We start from the raw sequence: 18,655 nt of genomic DNA on the forward strand, positions 1-18,655 counted from the left end.
TCAGGGAAGGAAGACAAGCCTGGACACAGGCGGGCGGGACCCCCAAGTTGGGGCTCCCACTACAGCGCCCCGAGGCTGTGGCCCCTTCTCTGAGCCTGCAGGGGATGAAGGGAGTTGGGGGCGCAGACTCTCAGGGGTCTGTACCGGTCACGGGAGGGCAGCCAGGTCTCTGCGCACCCAAGACCCCCCCTCCAACCTGGACGAGGTCCCATGACCCCGTCGAGGCCCCCCAGACCCTGGGACACCGCCAGGACCCACGGGGCTTAGGAGCTGGTCCCTCCCCAGTCAGTGCCACCGGCACGCAGCCTCCTGGCTGGGACCTTCCAAAGCACAAGAAGGCAGTGGGGTGCAGGATGGGGCCCCCCCATTCTGCCCCTGCCAGGTTCCCACAGCCAAGCGCAGACCAGGAAGAGCCTCGTGTCTTCACCCCACCCCTGCCCGGGAGCGGAGACTGAGGCACCCCCAGGCTCGGACTTGTCCGCCCGCCCCCGTGGGTGGGACCTTAGTTGGGAAAAGGGTCTCTGCAGCAGGGGCCACAGGGCGAGGGGCGGGCTGGAGCCGGTCGCCCTATGTCAGTGGCCATGTCCTCCCAGGGACAGACACGCAGATCCCACGTGCTGGGCCACGCGCAGGCGACTGCGGGTCCAGAGGACCTGGGAAGGGGCCCGGGTGTCCGACGGCCGCTCTGCGGGTCTACCCAGAGACCCCCCACCACCACCGAGGTCCTCTCAGCCCAAGCAGGCCAGCGTCTGGGGCTGGACTGGCCGCTGGCCCCGCCCACCTCCTGGGACCCCGCCGGGCTGGGCCTGTTTCCCCAAGTCTAGGGTAACCATGTCTGGCCAAGGCCACAGAGGCACACGCGCTGGCGACCCACCCCCGGGGCACAAGGGGCGGAAACGGAGGGATCTTCAAGCCGTGGCAGCTTCTTTATTGAAACGCTAGGACCCCCAAGAGGGCGGCGCAGGGTCCCCCGGCCCAGAGGCCCCCAGAGTCCCACCCTGCATCAGCCCCTCCCTGAGCCCAGAAGCGAGGGTCTCTGTAGCCCCTCCCGGCAGCTCACTCGGGGGTCCTCAGCGGCCAGATCCTGGCCAGGCTGAACTTGGACGTGCTCTTCTGGTCCCGGCCGCGGCTCTGGAGGCCTGTGGGGAGGGCTGCGGGGAGCAGGGGTCCCTGCTTAGCACACTGGGGAGCCGGGAGCAGGAGCCCCGCTGCGACACCTGAGTGCTTCTCGGCTCCCTGGAGAAACAGGAAGCTCAACCCCTCCACGTGCACCACTCCCCCTCCCCCACCCCACCCCCGCCGATGGAGGCCCCGCCCCCGACATTGGCCCCGCCCCGCGGAGGCCCCGCCCCTCGAGGTTGCCCCGCCCCGCGCGCTCACCCAGCTTCCGGAGCAGGCCCCGCAGTTCCCGGTCCTCCTCTTGCTCCCTGCGGCGGGAACGGGGAGACCGTGAGCACCGCGGGTGCACCGCGGGCTCGGGGCTCCCTTTACCCTGCGTGGCCGGACCGGCCCCTCCGCCGCATGGCGCCTCGGGAAAGCCCTGGGGGACTGTCACGCGGCCGCGCAGACCAGGCTGCGTGAGCTTAGACTAACCCGGGCGAAGTGACACGGGAGGTCCGGCCCCAAGGGCGGCCGTGCAGGGCAGGGGCGTCCCACCGGCAGCCACGGGCCCCACCTGAGCCGGTCCTCGTCCAGGCAGTCCACGATGTCGTTGCGCTCATTCACGGTGCCCACGTACCGCTGCAGCAGCTCCTGCTCCCGCCGCCGCTCTCCCGGCGACTTCAGGGCGTCTGCGGGCAACGCCTGGGGGTCAGCAGCACCCCACACCCCACCCGCCCCCGCTCCCGGGGACCAAGTGTCCCCCAGCTTGTTTACTGACTTCAGTGTCAGGCTTCTTTGTTCAAAGAGAAGAGTGGGGGTTCGGGGGCTCAGGGGACAGGGTTTGCCTGCTCACAGGGGGTTCTCAACAACACGGGGGGGGGGGGGGGGAGGAAAGGGGAGGGGGCAGGGGGGCAGGGAAGGGGGGAGGGAGCACGGGATGTGGGGTGGGAAGGAGGGCCGGCAGGTCAGAGCCTGCACGTCCACTTCACCAAATCCCTGCCTTGGCAGCGATGTGGAAACAGGCTGAGGTGCCGAGGCTGCTGTCCCCGCCATGGCAAGAAGCCGGACTGTGGCAGCTGGTGACCCAAGTCCCCACCCCAGCCGTTCAGCCACGCCAAACTCAAATCCCATCCCGGCTTGCCCAAGGCCCCCACCCCCCAAAGGGCACACAGCATCCTGAGCCTTGGCCGGGCCTCGTTGTAAACAGTCCAGCGGGAAGAGACGCAGACAAGGCAGAGACCAGGGCAGCCACGTGAGCGCAGCAGAGACCAGGGCACCCCACAGGGCTGGCACCCCAGAGGAGCTGGCCCCACGCCCTGTCTTGGACTTCAGCCTCCTAAGCCGCAGGGGGACAAAGGTCCAGGAGTTCAGCTGTGGCGCTGCTCCAGCTGCCCCGGGGCTAAGACCAGTGCCAACACCCCCACCCCCGCACCCAGTACGGCAGGTGCTGCTCGGAGCCCCAGGGAGCCAACCCCAACCCCTGGAGCTTAGCGGAGGGGGGGGGACCGCACAGCTGGGGCGGTAGCCTGACCAGTCACCCAGCAGGGGCCCCGAGGCGGGGGGCTCACCAGGCTTGGCCAGGAGCTGCCGCAGCTCGCCCTCGATGTCCAGCTGCTGTTCCTCCAGCCGCTGCGCCTTGGACCTGCCCGGGCGGGTGCGTCTGAGCCCGGCTGCCCCCCGCTGCAGCCCGCCCGGGGCGAGGGCCACTCACTTGTACATCAGCTCCGACTCCAGCCGCAGCAGCAGCTGCTTCTCGTGAATGAGCCGGAACCAGTCGCCCATGAGGGTGTCCTCTGTGGCGTCTGCGGGGGGCCAGGCCGGCTGAGGGGGGGCCCTGGGGCTCCCAGCCCCACGCCTGCCCAGGTCAGGAAGGGAGCACCGGCGGCGGGCAGGGGGCAGGGCAGGGGGCCAACCCGGGCTCGGGGGCCAGCTAACCTCCCTCGGCTGCCCGCAGCCGCTTCTCCAGCTCCACGCCCCTGAGCTCCAGAGCATCCAGCTGCCTTCCGATGTCCTGAATCTGCCTCTCGATGTCCTCCTGGGGCATGTAGTCGGGGTGCAGCTGGGGGCAGGGGCAGCAAGGGCACTGGGTGGCACTGAGGGGCGCCTGGCCCAGCCCTGGAGGAGCTGACCTGTTCCCACTAGCCACCCAACCACTTCCCAAGACCCCCCACTACTCACCCTGATGGGGGAGGTCACAGCCTTCCCAGATGGAGCAGGGGCACCAGCTAGGACCGAGGGCCTCCCTGGAGGAGATGCGAGGTGAGGCCCCTGTCCGTCGGACTCCAGGCCTGGCCCTACCCCCCACCGCACCCCACCCTGTACCTACCTGTCTTTCCTGCACCCCTGGCAGACGCCAAAGGGCAAGAGCGCACAAGACAGGCAGTGCCTGTCCACGCCAAGCCCGCCTGCCCCAGCACCCCTGGCCTGGGTCCCTTAGGCTGCTGGGGGCGTCCTTGACTTGGGGGTCAAACAGGCTCCTCCCTCCAGCCCCCACACCCCCGGAGGAAAGCCAGGCCACAGGCTGGATCTTCAAGGACCCCACCTGGATCCACAATTCCATCCCGACCAAAAGGGGGACAGGAAGTGTAACTACTAAGGCACCGGTGGCTGGGAGAGTTCAAATAGAGGCGAGAGGCTACTCTGGAGGTTGCTACCTGTCATAACCTGCCAACCCCCAACCAGGACCACTCCAGCCAATCCTAAAGAACACCTAGGGCAAGATATAAGATTCCACAAGGGTTCCAGGCACTGGAGGAACTTTCCAGAAACCTACAACCTCCAGGTGGGTACCTGGTCCAGATAAGTCCTGAAACCTAGCCCAGCCTCTCCAGAACATCAAAAAGTTCCATCTCCCTACCCCGTATTAGTGACAGCCCCTTCCAACATGAAAAAGTTAGAATTGCCATAGCTCAAACAACCCTAAAGAGAGGGATAGAAAGATCAAAGGTGATGGTGGAATTACACAGAGAAGATAGGACTTAACAAATGAGTATCATTGCTGAATCATTAAATTGATACTTCTTTTAGCCTCCAGTATCTTAGAGCAGCTAGAAGTAAAAACCTAAAATTGTGGAATTGTGACCCATAGCAAACTCTGAAATCTGTTCCACAACTAATTGTTGTGCTGTGCTTTGAAATTTACTGTTTTGTATATATGTTACTTTTCACAAAAAAGAAAAAAAAAAGTCTATTGTGATGATAAAAAATGTACATTTACTCTTTCTAACCTCCTATGTTCTGGAGCAGCTAGAAGGAAAAATCTGAGAGGACAAACTCTGGGATCTGTCCTATAACCACTTGTTGAAGAGTGCTTTGAAAACTACTGGTTCTTTCTTTCTTTGGTTTGTATATATGTTATACAGTAAAAAAAAGTGAAAAAGTAAAAAAAAAAAAAAAAAAAAAAACAACCCATCTCCAAACTAGCCAAATTCTGCCCACTCTCCAGGGGCCTGGCAGGGGCTGCTGCTGCCCATGAATGCCCCCCCGCCCCTGAATGCCTCCCTTTCCATTCTAGGCCTGGTGAGCTCCTATTCACCCTTCAAATCCCAGTCCAGGCCTCGGCTACTGAGCAGGCCTCCCTTCACCGTAGCCCCACCCCAAGAGAAGCCCCACTGGGCTGACCTGGCTTGCCTGACACGAGAGCCGGGTCTGCCTTCTCCTTCCAGCTGGGGCTCGGGGCTCTCTGCCCAGAGGACTCGGGCCGCAGCCAGTCCCCAGAGATGTCCAGGCTGGCAGGGATGGCCAACTTCCTGCGGCAGGACGGGAAGGGGGCCGCGGCCGCTGAGGGCGGGGAGGCCGAGACTGTCAGCACAGTGGGCTCAGGGCCCGGGGCCCCCCACCAAACCCGCCACCCTGAGCCTGCATCCACCAGCCCAAGGCAAGAGGCCAAGTGGGGCCCTGTCCCTGCCTCCAGCCTGCTGGGTGGACAGTCACGGCACCCCCACCCCAAGTGTACTGCAACAGGGATGCGTGGGCTTCCCAGGTGATGCGGGGCCAGCCCCCACGAGTCCTCTGCCCATGATTTCCTCACTGGTCATGCCCACCCGGGGGGGCAGAGTCAAGACCCTGGGTGACAGAAGAGAAACTGAGGCCCCTCAGCAAGTGATAGGAGCTGGGTATGGACTCGGGAGCAGCTGGGAACACAGACGCACACACACGTATACATACGCAGACACAAGCACACAGATGTGCACACACTGCAGACACACATGCATGCCAAGATGCATGCATGCACACATGCAGACACGTGCACATGCCCAGACGTGTATGCACATACACGCACATGCATGCACATCCACTCACCCATCCAGGACCACCCACTCCTCTGGCTGAGCAAGGCCACAGACCCTCCACTCTAGGCAGGAGGGTCACCACAGGTCCAAGCACTCAGGACCCAAAAAGGCCACCCCTTCAGTTTGGGGAATTCAGGGGAGGTGCTAAGGGTGGCCTGTGGGTGACAGTGTGGGCTTCAGGCACAGCTGGACCCAGGAACCCTCCAACCATCACCCCCCAGGCTGAGCCCCTCAGCCTCCCCAGGCAACTGGCTCTCAAAGGCCCACCCTCCTGAGGCATGGCAGGCAGACCTGGTGAGCCCCTGGGACCCCTGTCCAGTGTTACCTGAGGGGCTGGGCCCAGGGCCGGCCAGGCCTGGCACCCGATCAGCCTGCACAGGGGTCAGCGTGACGTGGACGCCCCCCTTGGGGCTCCCTGAGACCTTCCTGGGTGCATCAACCATGCTCAGCTCTCCCGGCACCCGTGGCTCCTTCAGCTCCAGAGCCCTGGAGGAAAGGTGTGAGGCGCCGTGAGAAGGGACAAGCCGAGGACGGCCACCCCTGCGGGCCACTGGCTGGGCTCCTACACAGCCTTGCACCCGGCGCCTGGGGCCCTCGACATGCCAGGTGCTCAGGTATGGGGCCCGTGTGTCCAGGGGAGTGTGCACACACAAGGGGCTCACAGGCAGCACACACACTAGTGTTCACAGGCAGCACGCACGCAGGTGCTCACAGCACACACACAGATGCTCACAGACAGCACACACCCCACAGTGGGTGTGAGAGCTGGGTAGGCAGTGCTTCCCAGGGCACAGTACCCACGCTGAAGGGGCAGCGAGCAGGGGTGGTCACCCTTCCCCACCTGCAGTGGGGAGAACTGGGCCCCCAGAAAAGACATGTCCAGTCCTGAGCCTGCAAACACAACCTGATCTGGGAATACGCTGCTGCAGACGGGATTACTAAATTAAGAAGAGGCACGCTAGACAGGGTGAGCCCTACAGCCGATGATGGTGTCTTTACAAGAAGGGCAGAGGGACATACGGATATGAACACACAGACAAGCAGAGAGACGGACACTGAAGAGAAGGCCGCACGAAGACAGCGGAGACAGGAGCGGTGCAACCAGGGGTCCAGGGGCGCCGGGGGCCGCCAGGAGCGGAAAAGGAGGGTGGTGCCTCCCCAGAGCCTTCGGAGGGCCCGGCCCTGCCCGCAGCCCGGCTTCAGGCCTGGCTCGAGAACTGTGAGAGAATGCACTTCTGTGGCTTTAAGCCCCCCAGCTTGTGGTACTTCTGGTGACCCCAGAACCCTCAGACCCTGTCTTAGCCGATTTTAGGGAACCATCCCATGCCCACTGCCAGGCCATTGTGGGTGGCAGGGGTCCTGCCCGATGGGCAGGAGCATGAGCTCTTGTTGAGAGAAGAGCAGGAGGTCTCAGAGGACCCCCGCCAGCCTCTGGGGGCCACACTGGCCCCAAAACCCCTGGGACAGGAGCTCTAACGTCCCCGCCTTATGGAGTGTGTGCGTCACACACGTGCACCCACTGAGTGCTGCCCCTCGCACACAAACATCAGCTAGGCGCCCACCGTGGGCAGCCCTGGGCATCTGGGCACCAGTGCAGCAGCCGAGGTCATGTGACCTGCCTGCCCCTCACCTCGCCGTGGGGCCCTTCATGTCCACGGGCCTCAGGCGCGCCCTCCATCCCGCCGGACCATCCTCCCAGCCTTCCTGAGAGCCAGTGCTTGGATCTGCAGAGGGCATCACACAGAAGGGTTGGGGCTGCGGGCTCTGCCGGGACAGTCCCCACGTCCCCAGCCATCATCGGTTAAACCATGGGCGGCTGCGATGGTGGCATCGGGACCAGAGGGCAGGCCGGAGGGAACACGTTGTGCCAGGCGCTCTCAGCGCCCGGCCTGATGCCACCGCAGGGCCCCCACCACCCAAAGGGCAGGTCACGGCTCTGCGGGAAAGGGTGGGGCTCCAAGGAGTGAGGGTCACAAAGCAGGAACTGGCCCCCCAGGGAGACCCCGATAAGGACCCACCCCTGGGGAGGGACTGCCAACTCCCAGGACACTCAGAGACAAAGGTGGGGGGCCCAGCGGCATTAGAGGTGGGCAAGAACAGCTGCAGATCAGCCACGGAGCAGTGGTCTACGCCCTGCGGGACGGGGGCCCCCCAGACCCGACAGAGCAGCCCCAGGTCCCCGCCCGCCAGCCTGCAGCACGTCCTGTGCCAGGACTCAGCATGGAGTGCAGCCGCCCCCGGCCCCCCAGGGGCTCTTACCCTTCATAGTCGGGGCCTCCAGCTTCGCCCTGGAACCAGCACCACCCCCACTGGTGTCCGAGGACACACCTGGGACCTCCCTGGCCAGCTGGAGTGACACGGGTGACCTGGGGGTGCCCACGCCCAGGGGTGACGGCAGCGCAGTCCTGGAGGGGGTGGTGAGGGCCTGGGGTGGGGCCGGAGGAGACGGCTGGGGCGGGGGGCTGGCCCGAGGCCCTTCGGCTCTAGGATGGGGATTCGGGGTCAGGGGAGGCCTGCGGGAGGGGGCAACTCAGGCGCGGGCACCCCGGCCAGGACCCTGCGCCCTACCCCCCCTTGGGGCAACAGGGCGGGAAGGGCCCCAAGCTCAGTACAGGCCCCCCATGCCTCTGCCCTGACCCCAGCCAGTGGGTGCTCGGGGAAGCAGGGTCCCACTCGGAGCTCTGCCCTCACCTGGGATGCGGGTGTGGGACCCCCAGAGGCGACTGGGACCCCCAGATGCAGCACCCACCAGGGCTGCTGCCCCCACCGTCTCCTTCCCCACCTCCCACACGAGGGAGCGAAGTTCGGGGACATGCACCCAGGGCGCCAGGGCCCTCCCCGGGCTGCGCCACCCCTGCAGCCCCCTCCACCCACCTGCCAGGTGCCGGGGCACCCGCATCCCCTAGCCCCGGGAGCGCCTTCTTGAGGCAGCTCAGCGCTCGCTGCCGGCTGCTGCCCCCCAGGAGTGCGTCTGTGGGAGCCAGGCCCCCCAGCGCGGACCCCTCAGGCCCCGGGCGGGCTGGGCGGCTGCTGGGGGCGTCTGCGAACATGAACTTCTCTCGGGCCTGCTGGGTCCGGGAGGCCGACAGGGTCCAGGCCGGGGGGTCTGCTGTACCCAGAGGCGCCAAGCTTGGGCTCATCCGGGGCTGAGCCCCACAGGGGGGTGCCCGGTCTCGCGGCAGGGCCGGGTGAGGGTCCGGGACGCCGGGGGGCACAGTGCGGTGGGCGCCCATGGCTGCAGTGCCCCGGGCTGGCGAGCTGTTGGTCATGTGTGTGCCGCCCTTGCTGCCCATGGGGGTGGGGGCCACCGGGCCTGTGGGGAGCCTGGGCTGCGCCGGGACCTCCGCACGGGCAACGGGGGCACTGGCGGTGGTGGGGCTGCCCACCACAGGCTCCCAGGCTGGCCGCCCCGTCCGTGGCCCTGCCTCTCGAGGCCCGGCCGCCTCCCGGGCCCTCCATGGGGCGCCAGAGTCCGTGGGGGCTGCCCTTGGCTGCCTGGGGGTCAGGCCTGGCGACTGGGGGCCGGCAGTGGGGGCGCTGGGGGGGCCGCTGGTACAGACGAAGGTGCCTGGCTCTGCTGTGGTCCCGTAGGCCCCTGGGCTCAGCGTGCTGGAACCCTGCTCACACCTGGGGGCGAGAGGAAGCTGCAGGCACTGCCCCGTCCCTGCACTTGCCCCACGCTGTCCCCTCGCCCCCACCTGTCCCCGCTCCGTGTTCCCTAAACACACACCACATGTGGTCGTTTGTCCATCCAATAAACACGCCCTAGGACTAGTTGCAACTATTATGTGCTACCTCATTAGGTCAAGGACACCCCAGAAAGTCCATCTCAGGAGCTGACCCACCCCAAGCCTTGCCGAGTGTTGGGGAGACCTTTTATTTTTGTCCCCTGGGGCTCCCTGACAGTAAGGAACAGGTAGCAGCAACCCAGAAATAAAACCCTAACCAGGAAGGCCCCGAGAACCGATCAGACTGCCCGAAGGACAGCAGGGAGGGGCCAGACGTCAGATGTGAGGACACCTGGGGTGGAAGGGAAGGGGGACAAAGGCACCCGGGGTCAGGGAATGGCCGGCGCCTTGGGAACCAGGCCGAGGAGGGGCCAAGACCAGAACCGGAAGTCCTGGCGGCCGGAGGAGAGGACCCACTCGCACGTGCTGAGAGCACAGCACCCACGGGGAGGGGGGTGGCGGGCGCCAGGGGGCGGGGCCTACCTGAAGCAGTGGCGGTGGTAGAGCCTGCCGCCGGCCAGGTGTCGCTGCACCAGGTGCACGTGCCCGCCGCAGGCCGCGCAGGTGCTGCTCACGGAGCGGCTGGCCCGGACCTGGCCGTGGGGGGAGGGGGATCTGGCTAGGAGGGCCTGGGGACCCCGCCCCAGGCGACCCCCAGCATCCGGGCCCCTGCACAGGGGGAGGTGCCGCGCCCCGCCCCGCCCCACCTGAGCAGCCCCGGGGGCGCCCTGCGGGCCCAGGGTAAAGGTCACGGCCCCACCTGTCCTGGCCCCCGCGAGGGGGAGGGGGCGGCGGGGCAGAGGCGGGGCGCGGGGCCTCGCTGGGCCTCACTCTCCCTGTCCGCGCCCTCCCGGCTCTGGATGAACTGTAGCTCAGGCTCCGAGGGCCCCGGGTCACACCCCAGCCCCGGCCGTTTGTCCTGGGGGGCAGCCTGCAGGCCCGCGAGCCCCCAGGAGGTGGTGGGCAGCCCGAGAACCCAGGGGGGCGGAGGGGGCAGGGGGCGCTCACGGCCTGCGGGGGCGGGCTCTCTGCGCCTGCGCTCGGCCCCGGCCGGGGGGCGGCGGGGCCCGGGGGACTGGGCCTGGCAGGAGGCGGCTGGACGGGGGCCTTCTTGCCCGTGGGCTCCTCCTCCGGGTTCCCCAGGGTTCTCTTCAGGCCGGCCACGCCCCCAACTGGCGGGGCGGCAAGAGGGGTGGGGTTGGAGGGGCTCTGAGGCCATGGGCCCCTCCTGCTGGGGTGCCGCCCCCACGGCCCTCCCCACCTCTCGGCCCCGTGGGGTCGGGGAACAGGGACTTTTCTGTTTCCCCACAAAGCGGGGACGCGGAGGCGGGGCTGGCCCCCTGCCCGGGGATTCCGGGGATTTCTAAGGCCGGGAGGAGAAATGGGGGGGGGGGTGGCAGCCCGGTGCCCGCGGGGGTGAAAGGCAGGGTCAAGCGGGGCGGGGGCCTGAGCTCGTTCCCCACGGGGTCCACCGGGCACAGAGCGCAGGGTGGGGCGGGGCCGCGGCTGGGCGGGGACGCACTGGGGGCGCGGCCGTGGAAGTAGTTGTAGTACTGCGACACGTAGGTCAGGATGCTGAGCCTGTCCGGCACCTTCAGAGCCACCATGTCCTCGGCGTCCAGCAGGGCGGGGATGCCCAGCTGCTCCTCGGCCACGCGGAAGGCCTGCAGGGACCGGGTGGCCGTCAACAGAGCCCTTGTGGCCAGCCCGGACATCTGAATGAACAGTAGCTGAGGCTGGGCCCTGAGGTCCAGGGGGACAGCTAGGGCCATTTGTTTGGGGACATCGTGGTCCCACGTCACCCTGGGGATCCCCTATGCTCCCCTGAGGCCTGCATAGTCCAGCCAACCCCAAACCCACCCCATGGGAGGGGCTGACCCCACCCAGGACATGCTCAGCCCACCTTGGGGCGTGGCCTCAAGGCCGTGGACGGAGAGGCAGGGCTGAGATGCCCTGGGCTGCATTTGTGGAGCACCTCCTGCATACCAGATGTGGACAGTAGCCTCCAGCGGCCCCTCTCCCAGCCCACCCCTCCCTGCACGCCTGCCCCAAGCACCCACGGCTTGGTGTGCAGCAGGGGCTGGGGTGATGGTGCCTCCTGGGATGCACGCCTGGGTCCCTGATCTTGAGCTCTGGCCTTCCCTTATCTGTCCCTCACCTCCTCTCCACCCTCCTTCCCGGGAAGGAACTCCAGGTCCACAGCAGCAGCAGCCCCGTGTGTGCCCTGGCCCCTCTCACCCACCCTGGCGCGCTGCTTACGCACTTCCTGCTCTTTGTGCCCAGTACCAGGTTACCCAGCACAGTCCTGGCCCCCCAGAGTGGGCTCACCCCTCCTCCCCTCTGCCCCTCCCCTGGCCTTGACCTGGCCTCCTGTGGGAGCCCCAGGGGAGATGCCCTCACTAGTCCCCGCATCAATGCTGCTGGGATCCATCCACGCCCAGCTCCCGCCATGCTGTTCCAGCCTCCCCTACTCTCTGTTCCAGGCTCCCCTCCCCTGCTCTTGCAGCCACCCTGGCTTCCCTCCTTTTCTCCACAAGCTCAGGTATCCTCCTGCCAGGCCCTTTGCCCATGCCGTTCCTCTGATGGGAACCCCCCCACCAGATCTCCTTGGGGCCCCCACTCCCTCTGCCCCTGCCTCGGAACCACCTCAGTGAGGCCCCTCCTTGGCCCTGCACCCCCTCCCCCTCTCACTGTCCTCCCCCGCTGAGATTTCTGCTGCGCTGCTCTCCCTGTGCTGTCCAGCACTGGAAAGTGCTGGCGGTGGGGGGTCATTTTATTTCACGGTAATTAAGCTGAAAGTAAGGTCACGCGGCCCCAGGTAGCAAGTGGCCCCTGAGAGGACAGTGCAGGCCCAGGTATGTCCCTTTCCCTGCCGAGCCGCTGGGCCACTGCCCTGGGGAAGGTCCCACGGGCCTCAGCAAGAAGTGGACAGTCTGGGACCTGGGTTGAGCGGGGCGGGGGGCGGCAGCTGGGCCCATCCCCGGTGACCCACCCCATGCGCCTTCCCGAAGCCGCCGCCTCGGGCCTGGCCCTGCCTGGGTGGTCTGGCTCGGCCACCCATGAGATGCGAGGTCATCCGGCCACTTCCTGCCCCTCCTCCCCGGGGCAGCCTCGGCCAGAGATCAGAGGCTTTTCTGGAAATCTGGGGTCGAGGGCCCGGGGTGGGGTTCACAGAGCAGAGGGCGGCCCGGGAGGCAGGGCTCAGACCCTCATGCATGGGTGGGGCTCAGGGAGACCCCCGCCTCAAGGCCTGGTGGCTAAGCCAGGTGTGCAGACGACTCACCAATTTGTTGTTCTCATAAATGTTTTCCTTCCTGAGAGCACTGAAGTCTCTGGAAGATAAAAGCAGATCAAAGTCCGGGAAGGTGGGGGTGAGAGTGTCCGTTCGCCCAGATGGGGAGACTGAGGCCAGGCATGGGGCCAAGAGGGGTGAGGGCACACGGTGAACACGAGGTCCCCCGGGCACTGAGACCAGTGATCTCAGCCCAGCCCTCACCCACTGCCCTGTCCCGACCAGAGAGGCCCAGCCACCAGCTCGGGGCGGCACAGCTCTCAACTCGCAGCCCAGCGGGGAGGGGAGCACCGGGGTACCTGGCATCCCAGGGTGAACAGTACCTACTGGACACGATGGACCCTCAGACAGGGCGAGGGGCTAAGCTGGATGAAGGCCACGGTCAGGGCGGGCCCCTTGCTTGCCTCCCTGACCCAGCCACTCACTCCCCCCACCCTGCCTGCGCGGCGGACATCAACTCATCCAGTGCCCTTGCTCTGGGAGGTGGACACTGTCCGTGCCCACATGTCACAGATGAGGAAACTGAGGCACGCAGAGGCTGGGCCCTCTGTCCTCACAGCTGAGAGGACAGAGGGCCCTGTGCCCCAGAGCCCACAGGACTAGCATGCAGGCACTTCAGGTGAGAACTGGCTGTCAGCACCCCCGGGGGGCCTGGGCTGCCCCTCGAGAGACAGCCCCCAGGCTCGGGAAACCGGGGACCCTGCCCAGCCACCACGCGCCTGGCCACAGGGAGGGTCAGCTCCAAAGGGAGCTGAAGCCTGGGGCGAGCCCCGCGTGGGGCCAGGTCTTGGCACCCCAACGCGGACACCGCACCCTGACAACCCAGTGGGGGCCACAGGAGGAAGGCGCCGCCCACAACCCACGCCCGGACATGGCCCCCTGAGACCAGCCCCAGTGTGCCCGGACTTTCGGGGTCCGGGGTTAGCATGCCACTCAGCTCCATCCGTCCCCTTCACTGTCCCTGAGGCCTGATGGCCACCCTGACCCCTTCCCTGTGGCCTCCTGATCTGGGTTGGGGACACGGGGCTGAGGGCAGAGACCCGACACCCCCAGTTCAGGGGCCGACCCCGGCAAGCCCCACCTGCTTGGTCTCCATGAGCAGAGGATGCCATTGCACTGTGGATGTGGGCTGGAGGGCCCGAGACCCCTGTGTCTGGTAGGTGTGGGAAGGCAGGTCCGAGCCCCGGGGCGCCCGGCAGGCCCTCGGAGGCACAGGCCAGGAGCCCAAGGCCCAGAAGAGGAAACTGAGGCAGAGGGTCACAGGGCAGGGGTGGGGCGCCAGATGTGAGGCTGAGGTTTGCTCTGCCTTCTGCCCGCTCAGGCCTCTCCAGCCGCCCCTGGCCCAGCCGTCTGTCCATCCATCTGCCGGGCTGTTCTGGAAAGCTCCGCCATCTTTGGCTCGGACTGGCCCTCAGACAACGCGTTCCAGATGCTGAGACCACCCCTCGCTGCGACCCCCTCCCAAGTGCACACATGGCAGTGGCCCCAGCCTGGGACCGGGGCAGCGGGTCCCGAGAAGGGCCAGGCAGGCCCTGGGGCCTCCCGTCCAGCAGGGCCCCCTTCCTCCCCTCGGCCCCCACCCCTGGGAAAGCTCAAGCTCTCCTCCAGACCTCCCAGGGTCACTGACCCAAACGGCTGTGGCCCCACAAGGGTGTCCAGCCAGCCGGGAGGCAGGATAACAAGCTCTGTTTTGTCTGCAAACAGAGCAGGAGGCCCTGTTCCCTCCCGCGCCTCGTCACCAGGGGATGCACCGGCCTGCTGGGTGGATGCAGGGGCTGTCCAGTCCCCAACAGGTCCAGCCTCTTGCCCCAGACCCAGAGTGAGCTTCTCAAAACTCTAGCAGATAAGAGCGGCCCCCGAGACCTTTCTGGGGCTCCCCGCAATGGTGGAGGCCCTTGGAGCAGAGCCTCTGGAAGGCAGGTGGAGGCTGCAGAACCGGCCCTGGACTCACGGTGCCCCAGGGCCAAGCGCAGCCACCTCATGGCCCTCCAGGGCGCCTGATGGACTCGCCATCCCATGCCTGCGGGCTGGGGATATCGGTTCCTGTGATGGGGGCACACGCTGGCCACATGACTGGTGGGGATGGGGCGTCCCATGGGCTGATGGTCTGGGCCATGTCCCCGAGCCTCGGGGTCCTGTGTGTGCCACTCTCTGCGCCCCCCGTGTGCCCTTCCCATGTGCACCCTGTGTGCACAGCCCCAAGCTGCCGCGTGCTGACTTCCAGGAACCAGACGCAGCCCTGTGGGGGTGGGGGGCAGGAGGGGAGGTGCGGCAGGGTCTCTCCAGGCCCCCAGGACATCTGGAGTTAATCCCTCTGCAGGGGGTGGGGTGGGGGCAGAACAGGAAAGGAGACAGACAGACAGATGTGGAGAGACAAAGAGCCGATCCGAAAGAGATGGCGAGAGTGAGAAAGGAGAGACCTGAAAGGAGCAGGTGCCCAAAAGGTACCAGGCAGGAGCGGCCTGGGCAGGAGGGGCTGAGGGTACGAGAGAGCGTGCCCGTCACCGAGCCACGCCGGCCCTGAGGGGACCTCAGAGGACCAGCGCCGGGGCGGGAAGGGGGGCCTGGCAGGCCCCCTCTTGCCACCCTGGACCAGCTACAGCCCTCCATCCGCCACCCCCAAGCAGGACCCAGCCAGGAGGGGTCCCAGGGGTCTGTGAGGGTAGCTGGAGCTGCGGAGCTCTGGCCAGGGTGGGACGCAGGGGACCGGGCAGCAGGCCTGGGGCTGGAACAGAAGGCCACTGTCCCCAGGCTGCTTCCCGCTGACCGCGGGGCCTGTGTGGGCGGTGAGGGCAGCCCCGGCCCCGACCCCTCTGCGTGTCGCAGACACTTCTGGGAGGGATTTCCAGAGCCTCTCCACTGGCCCAGTCAGGGGTCCATCGGTCCAAGGGCTCCGGGCAAGGCCAGCTTGCCCTCCCCAGCCCTGGCCAGCCCTGACCTCGGCTCATGATCTCAGGCGTCACTCAGGTCACGCGGGCCTGTGGCTGGGTCTGCAGCAGGGTCCCCACTTCCTGGCACCCCACAGGCAGCCTTTCCAAAATGCCTGCATTCGGAAATGGCCAAAGCCTCTCGCCCCGCCCCTTACACAGCTCAGGGAAGGCTGACCAGGGCCTGGCTGCTGGCCTCCCTCCCAGGCCCCGCTGGAGCCCCGGGGCTGCCCTGGGAACCTCAGCCCCCTGGGGGCTCCCAGAAGGGGAAGGGGCGCGGCCACGCTGCAGGGGACCAGCCCAAGCCAGCCCTGACCTGCCAGGGCGAGGCTGTTCTGGGAGGTTCCGGGGCTCACCTGGCTCCCGGCAGCGGCTGGGGGGAACACAGGGCAGCCCGGGAGGCTGGGGCCGCCGGGGCAGGGGTGTCCCCTGGGGCTGTGTGCTGACCCACACACGTTGATTTGGGGTTCTGGGGTGGTCTCAGGGGCCACACACCCCAGGCCTCTGCCTCAGCCGCCCTCCAGGCTGGGGCCCCTGTACCTGGGGGAGTTGCAGTGACCTGGGGAGATCTCAGGGGGCCTGAGGCCCCAGCTGGCAGGCTCAGCACTGGACGCATACCCCCACATGGCTGCTCCCCAGCCCCAGACGCCCAGAGGAAACGGAAGGGTTAGGGTTAGACCAGCGGAAGAACTTCCTAGCGGCAAAGCGAGGCAACCCCATGGCAGGATGTCCACTTTCCTGCTGCCAGAGGGTCTCCAGGAGGGAGAGAGGAGGAAGGAGGGCTTGGGGCCTGCTGGGTCTGCTCTCCCCAGGACTGTGCTCCTGTCCTAGCGGCCAGTGGAGGCGGAGGGGCAGTGAGAGCCACTCCCCGGCCGCCACCTCACCCGGGCACGTGGGAGCAGAGGTGGGGCGGGCGCTCCAGGCACAGAGAGACACGCACGTGGCCTGCTAGCACGCGTGGAGTCCCTTCAGCCACCCCCCACCCCAGCCCCCACCGCGGCCTGGAGCTCTGCAGAGCTCTCACCCCACCACCTGCCTACCCACATTTATCCACCCATTAAGTCACTCCCTGCTGGCAGGGACCAAGGCAGGTACACAGCAGGCGCTCAATACTGTTGCTTAAAGGCTGGATGGACAGACACCTGTGCATCCAGGGCCCCTGACCCCACACTGCTGGGAGCAGACGGGCGTCCCCGGGGCTTGGAGAGGACCCCAGATCCACTCGTGCCCCGTCTGCCCCACACTGCCCGCCCTTGGCCCCTGCGTCCTGAGAGACACGGGGCTGTTGACATGGAAGCAGAAGTGGCACCAATGCCTTCTCTCCAGGGGCCACAGAGGCCACGTCCCTGGGTGGGAACAGAGACCCCACAGGCGCACCCCATCCTCCAGGCAGAGTCAGGGTCACCCCTGCGGAGGGCAGAGCTTGGGGCACAGCTCCCAGGGCTGCAGCAGAGACCCTGAGTCTGGCCTGCCTTGGCCTGACTTGCCATGTGACCTAAGCAAGTGCCCCTCCTCTATGGGCCTCAGTTTCCCCATCTACACAGCAAGATGCCTGATGAGGCTTCTGGCCCCTGCCAGGTGTCGCATGCCCCGGGCACCCAAGATGCTGCCTGTAAGGGCACATGCTCTCCCGAGGGCCTGGGCCAACTGTGTTGGCCTCCAGGGGGCCCGTCCTGAGCCCGCAGCCTCCCCTGGGCACACATTTGAGCTGCCCGCGAGATGGCCAGCCTTACCCGCAGATCCCCGTCCCAGCAGGCCCGGCCTGAGTCACACAGCCAAAAGGGCGGCAAAGTGAGGGGCAGCAGGGGGGCCCGGCAGCCCAGGGGTTGTAGGGCAGGGCGGCCGCCAGGCTCTGAGGTCCTCCTGGGGAGACATCCAGCCGCCTGTCCCTGCCCCTCCTCCACCCTGGGAGTCACCTGGCCTGCAGCACTCGGACTCCTGGGGCTTCCTGCCATGCATTAGGGGGCCCCACCCCCACAAGGGTCCCGCACTGCTTTCCCCAGGGCCAGGCCCGGTCCCAGGACACTCGGGGCTCTCTGAGAGTCTGGGGGGCGGGCAGCTAGGGAGTGGGGGCATGGCCAGTGGCCAGGGCCCAGGAGGCAGCCTGAGTCACCGCTGACTCACCCCAGTGGGGGAGGCCCCGCGTCCTGGCCCGGGCCCAGCTGCCCTGTGTGGAGGGGGTTGCGTCCCCGACACCGGCCCGGACCCCCGCAGCACCCCCGGCCCACGCCCCTGCCTAGTGGACAGCGCCTGTAGCCTAGACTGCCCCCATTCCCTCGGGGCGCGCAGAGGGGCTCACATGAGGTCTGGCCGGTGGCGGTGCAGGATGGCGCAGAAGGCCAGGCCGTCGCGGAACGAGGTGGTCATATTGGTGACGCTCACGCCCGGGTAGCCCTCGCACTGCTGCCGGCACCACTGCTGCAGCGCCCGGAGGGCGGCCATCCCCGCGGGCCCGGCGCAGGGCTCCCACGCCGCCGCCTCCGGGGACCCGGCCCGCTCCCGGAGCGCGGTCCCGCAGGACCGACGGACGCACAGACTCACAGACCCACAGCGCGGCCGGCGGCGGCCAGGCGGACCCGCGCTGGCGGGAGGAGCAGGAGGAGGAGGCGGCGCGGCGGCCGCCTGCAGGCCCCGCCCCCGCCCGGTCCGCGGGCCCGCCCCCAGCCCCGCCCCCACCTCCCCGCCCCCTCTGCAGCGCGGAGCTTCTTTACCCTCCCCCGCCCCGCCCCGCCCCGCCTCCCTGCTCCCTCCGCGGCTCTGGGCTTCCTTTCCCTTCGCTGCCCCGCCCACCCGGCCTGGAGAAGCGGAAGGGAAGGCCGGTTTCCCAAGGAGGAAACTGAGGCTCGGGCACCACGTGGTGCGGCCCCGCCCCTGGCAGCTTCGAGGGGTCAGAGGGCTTCCCTGGGACATTGGCAGCAGCCCTGGGTGCTGGGCAGGCCCAGGAACACGTCCCAGGTGCAGACGAGGAAACTGAGGCAGGAAAGGGGCACTGCAGTGCCGAGGCCACCCAGCTGCCAGGGGTGGCCCTGAGGCCCCTCTGGATCTCCCTGCTGGGAGCCGGTACTGGTGCTGGCGGCCCCTGGAGCAGGAGGTTCCTCGCGGACCTTGGTAATTTCTTGTTTGGGTTGTTTGCCCGTTTCCCACCTGGGGCATCTGGGGCGCCTACCCTCAGGGTAAGTGCCCTCAATTCCCGGGGCCGGGCCTTCCTGCAAACTCCGTGCTTACGCGGCTGGTGGGTGGTAGACGGGGGCCTACCTGGGCTGAATGTACCCCGCCCGCCTGGCCTCAGCCTCAGGCTTGTCCAGACCAGGCCCT

The 18,655-nt window shown here is 67.1% G+C and overlaps 1 protein-coding gene across 1 annotated transcript; it reads right to left on the bottom strand.

Annotated features, from left to right (window-relative positions):
- Positions 1–1,036: 1,036 nt before the first annotated feature.
- On the bottom strand, positions 1,037–17,910 carry MICALL2 (MICAL like 2). Its single transcript, XM_077140431.1, has 17 exons — positions 17,640–17,910; positions 12,405–12,453; positions 10,644–10,785; positions 10,130–10,293; positions 9,605–9,714; positions 8,268–9,020; positions 7,653–7,906; positions 7,024–7,117; positions 5,719–5,879; positions 4,723–4,881; positions 3,280–3,344; positions 3,037–3,160; positions 2,813–2,903; positions 2,670–2,743; positions 1,676–1,790; positions 1,381–1,427; positions 1,037–1,151 (listed from the first exon to the last, which is right to left on the bottom strand). Exons 1-17 carry the CDS (start codon positions 17,780–17,782, stop codon positions 1,057–1,059), a joined length of 2,640 nt encoding a protein of 879 aa, XP_076996546.1. The 5' UTR covers positions 17,783–17,910; the 3' UTR covers positions 1,037–1,056.
- Between the last annotated feature and the right edge of the window lie 745 nt (positions 17,911–18,655).

The sequence above is a fragment of the Tamandua tetradactyla genome, chromosome 23 (genome assembly GCF_023851605.1).
Source record: "Tamandua tetradactyla isolate mTamTet1 chromosome 23, mTamTet1.pri, whole genome shotgun sequence".
In the NCBI taxonomy this organism is placed as follows: Eukaryota; Metazoa; Chordata; class Mammalia; order Pilosa; family Myrmecophagidae; genus Tamandua; species Tamandua tetradactyla.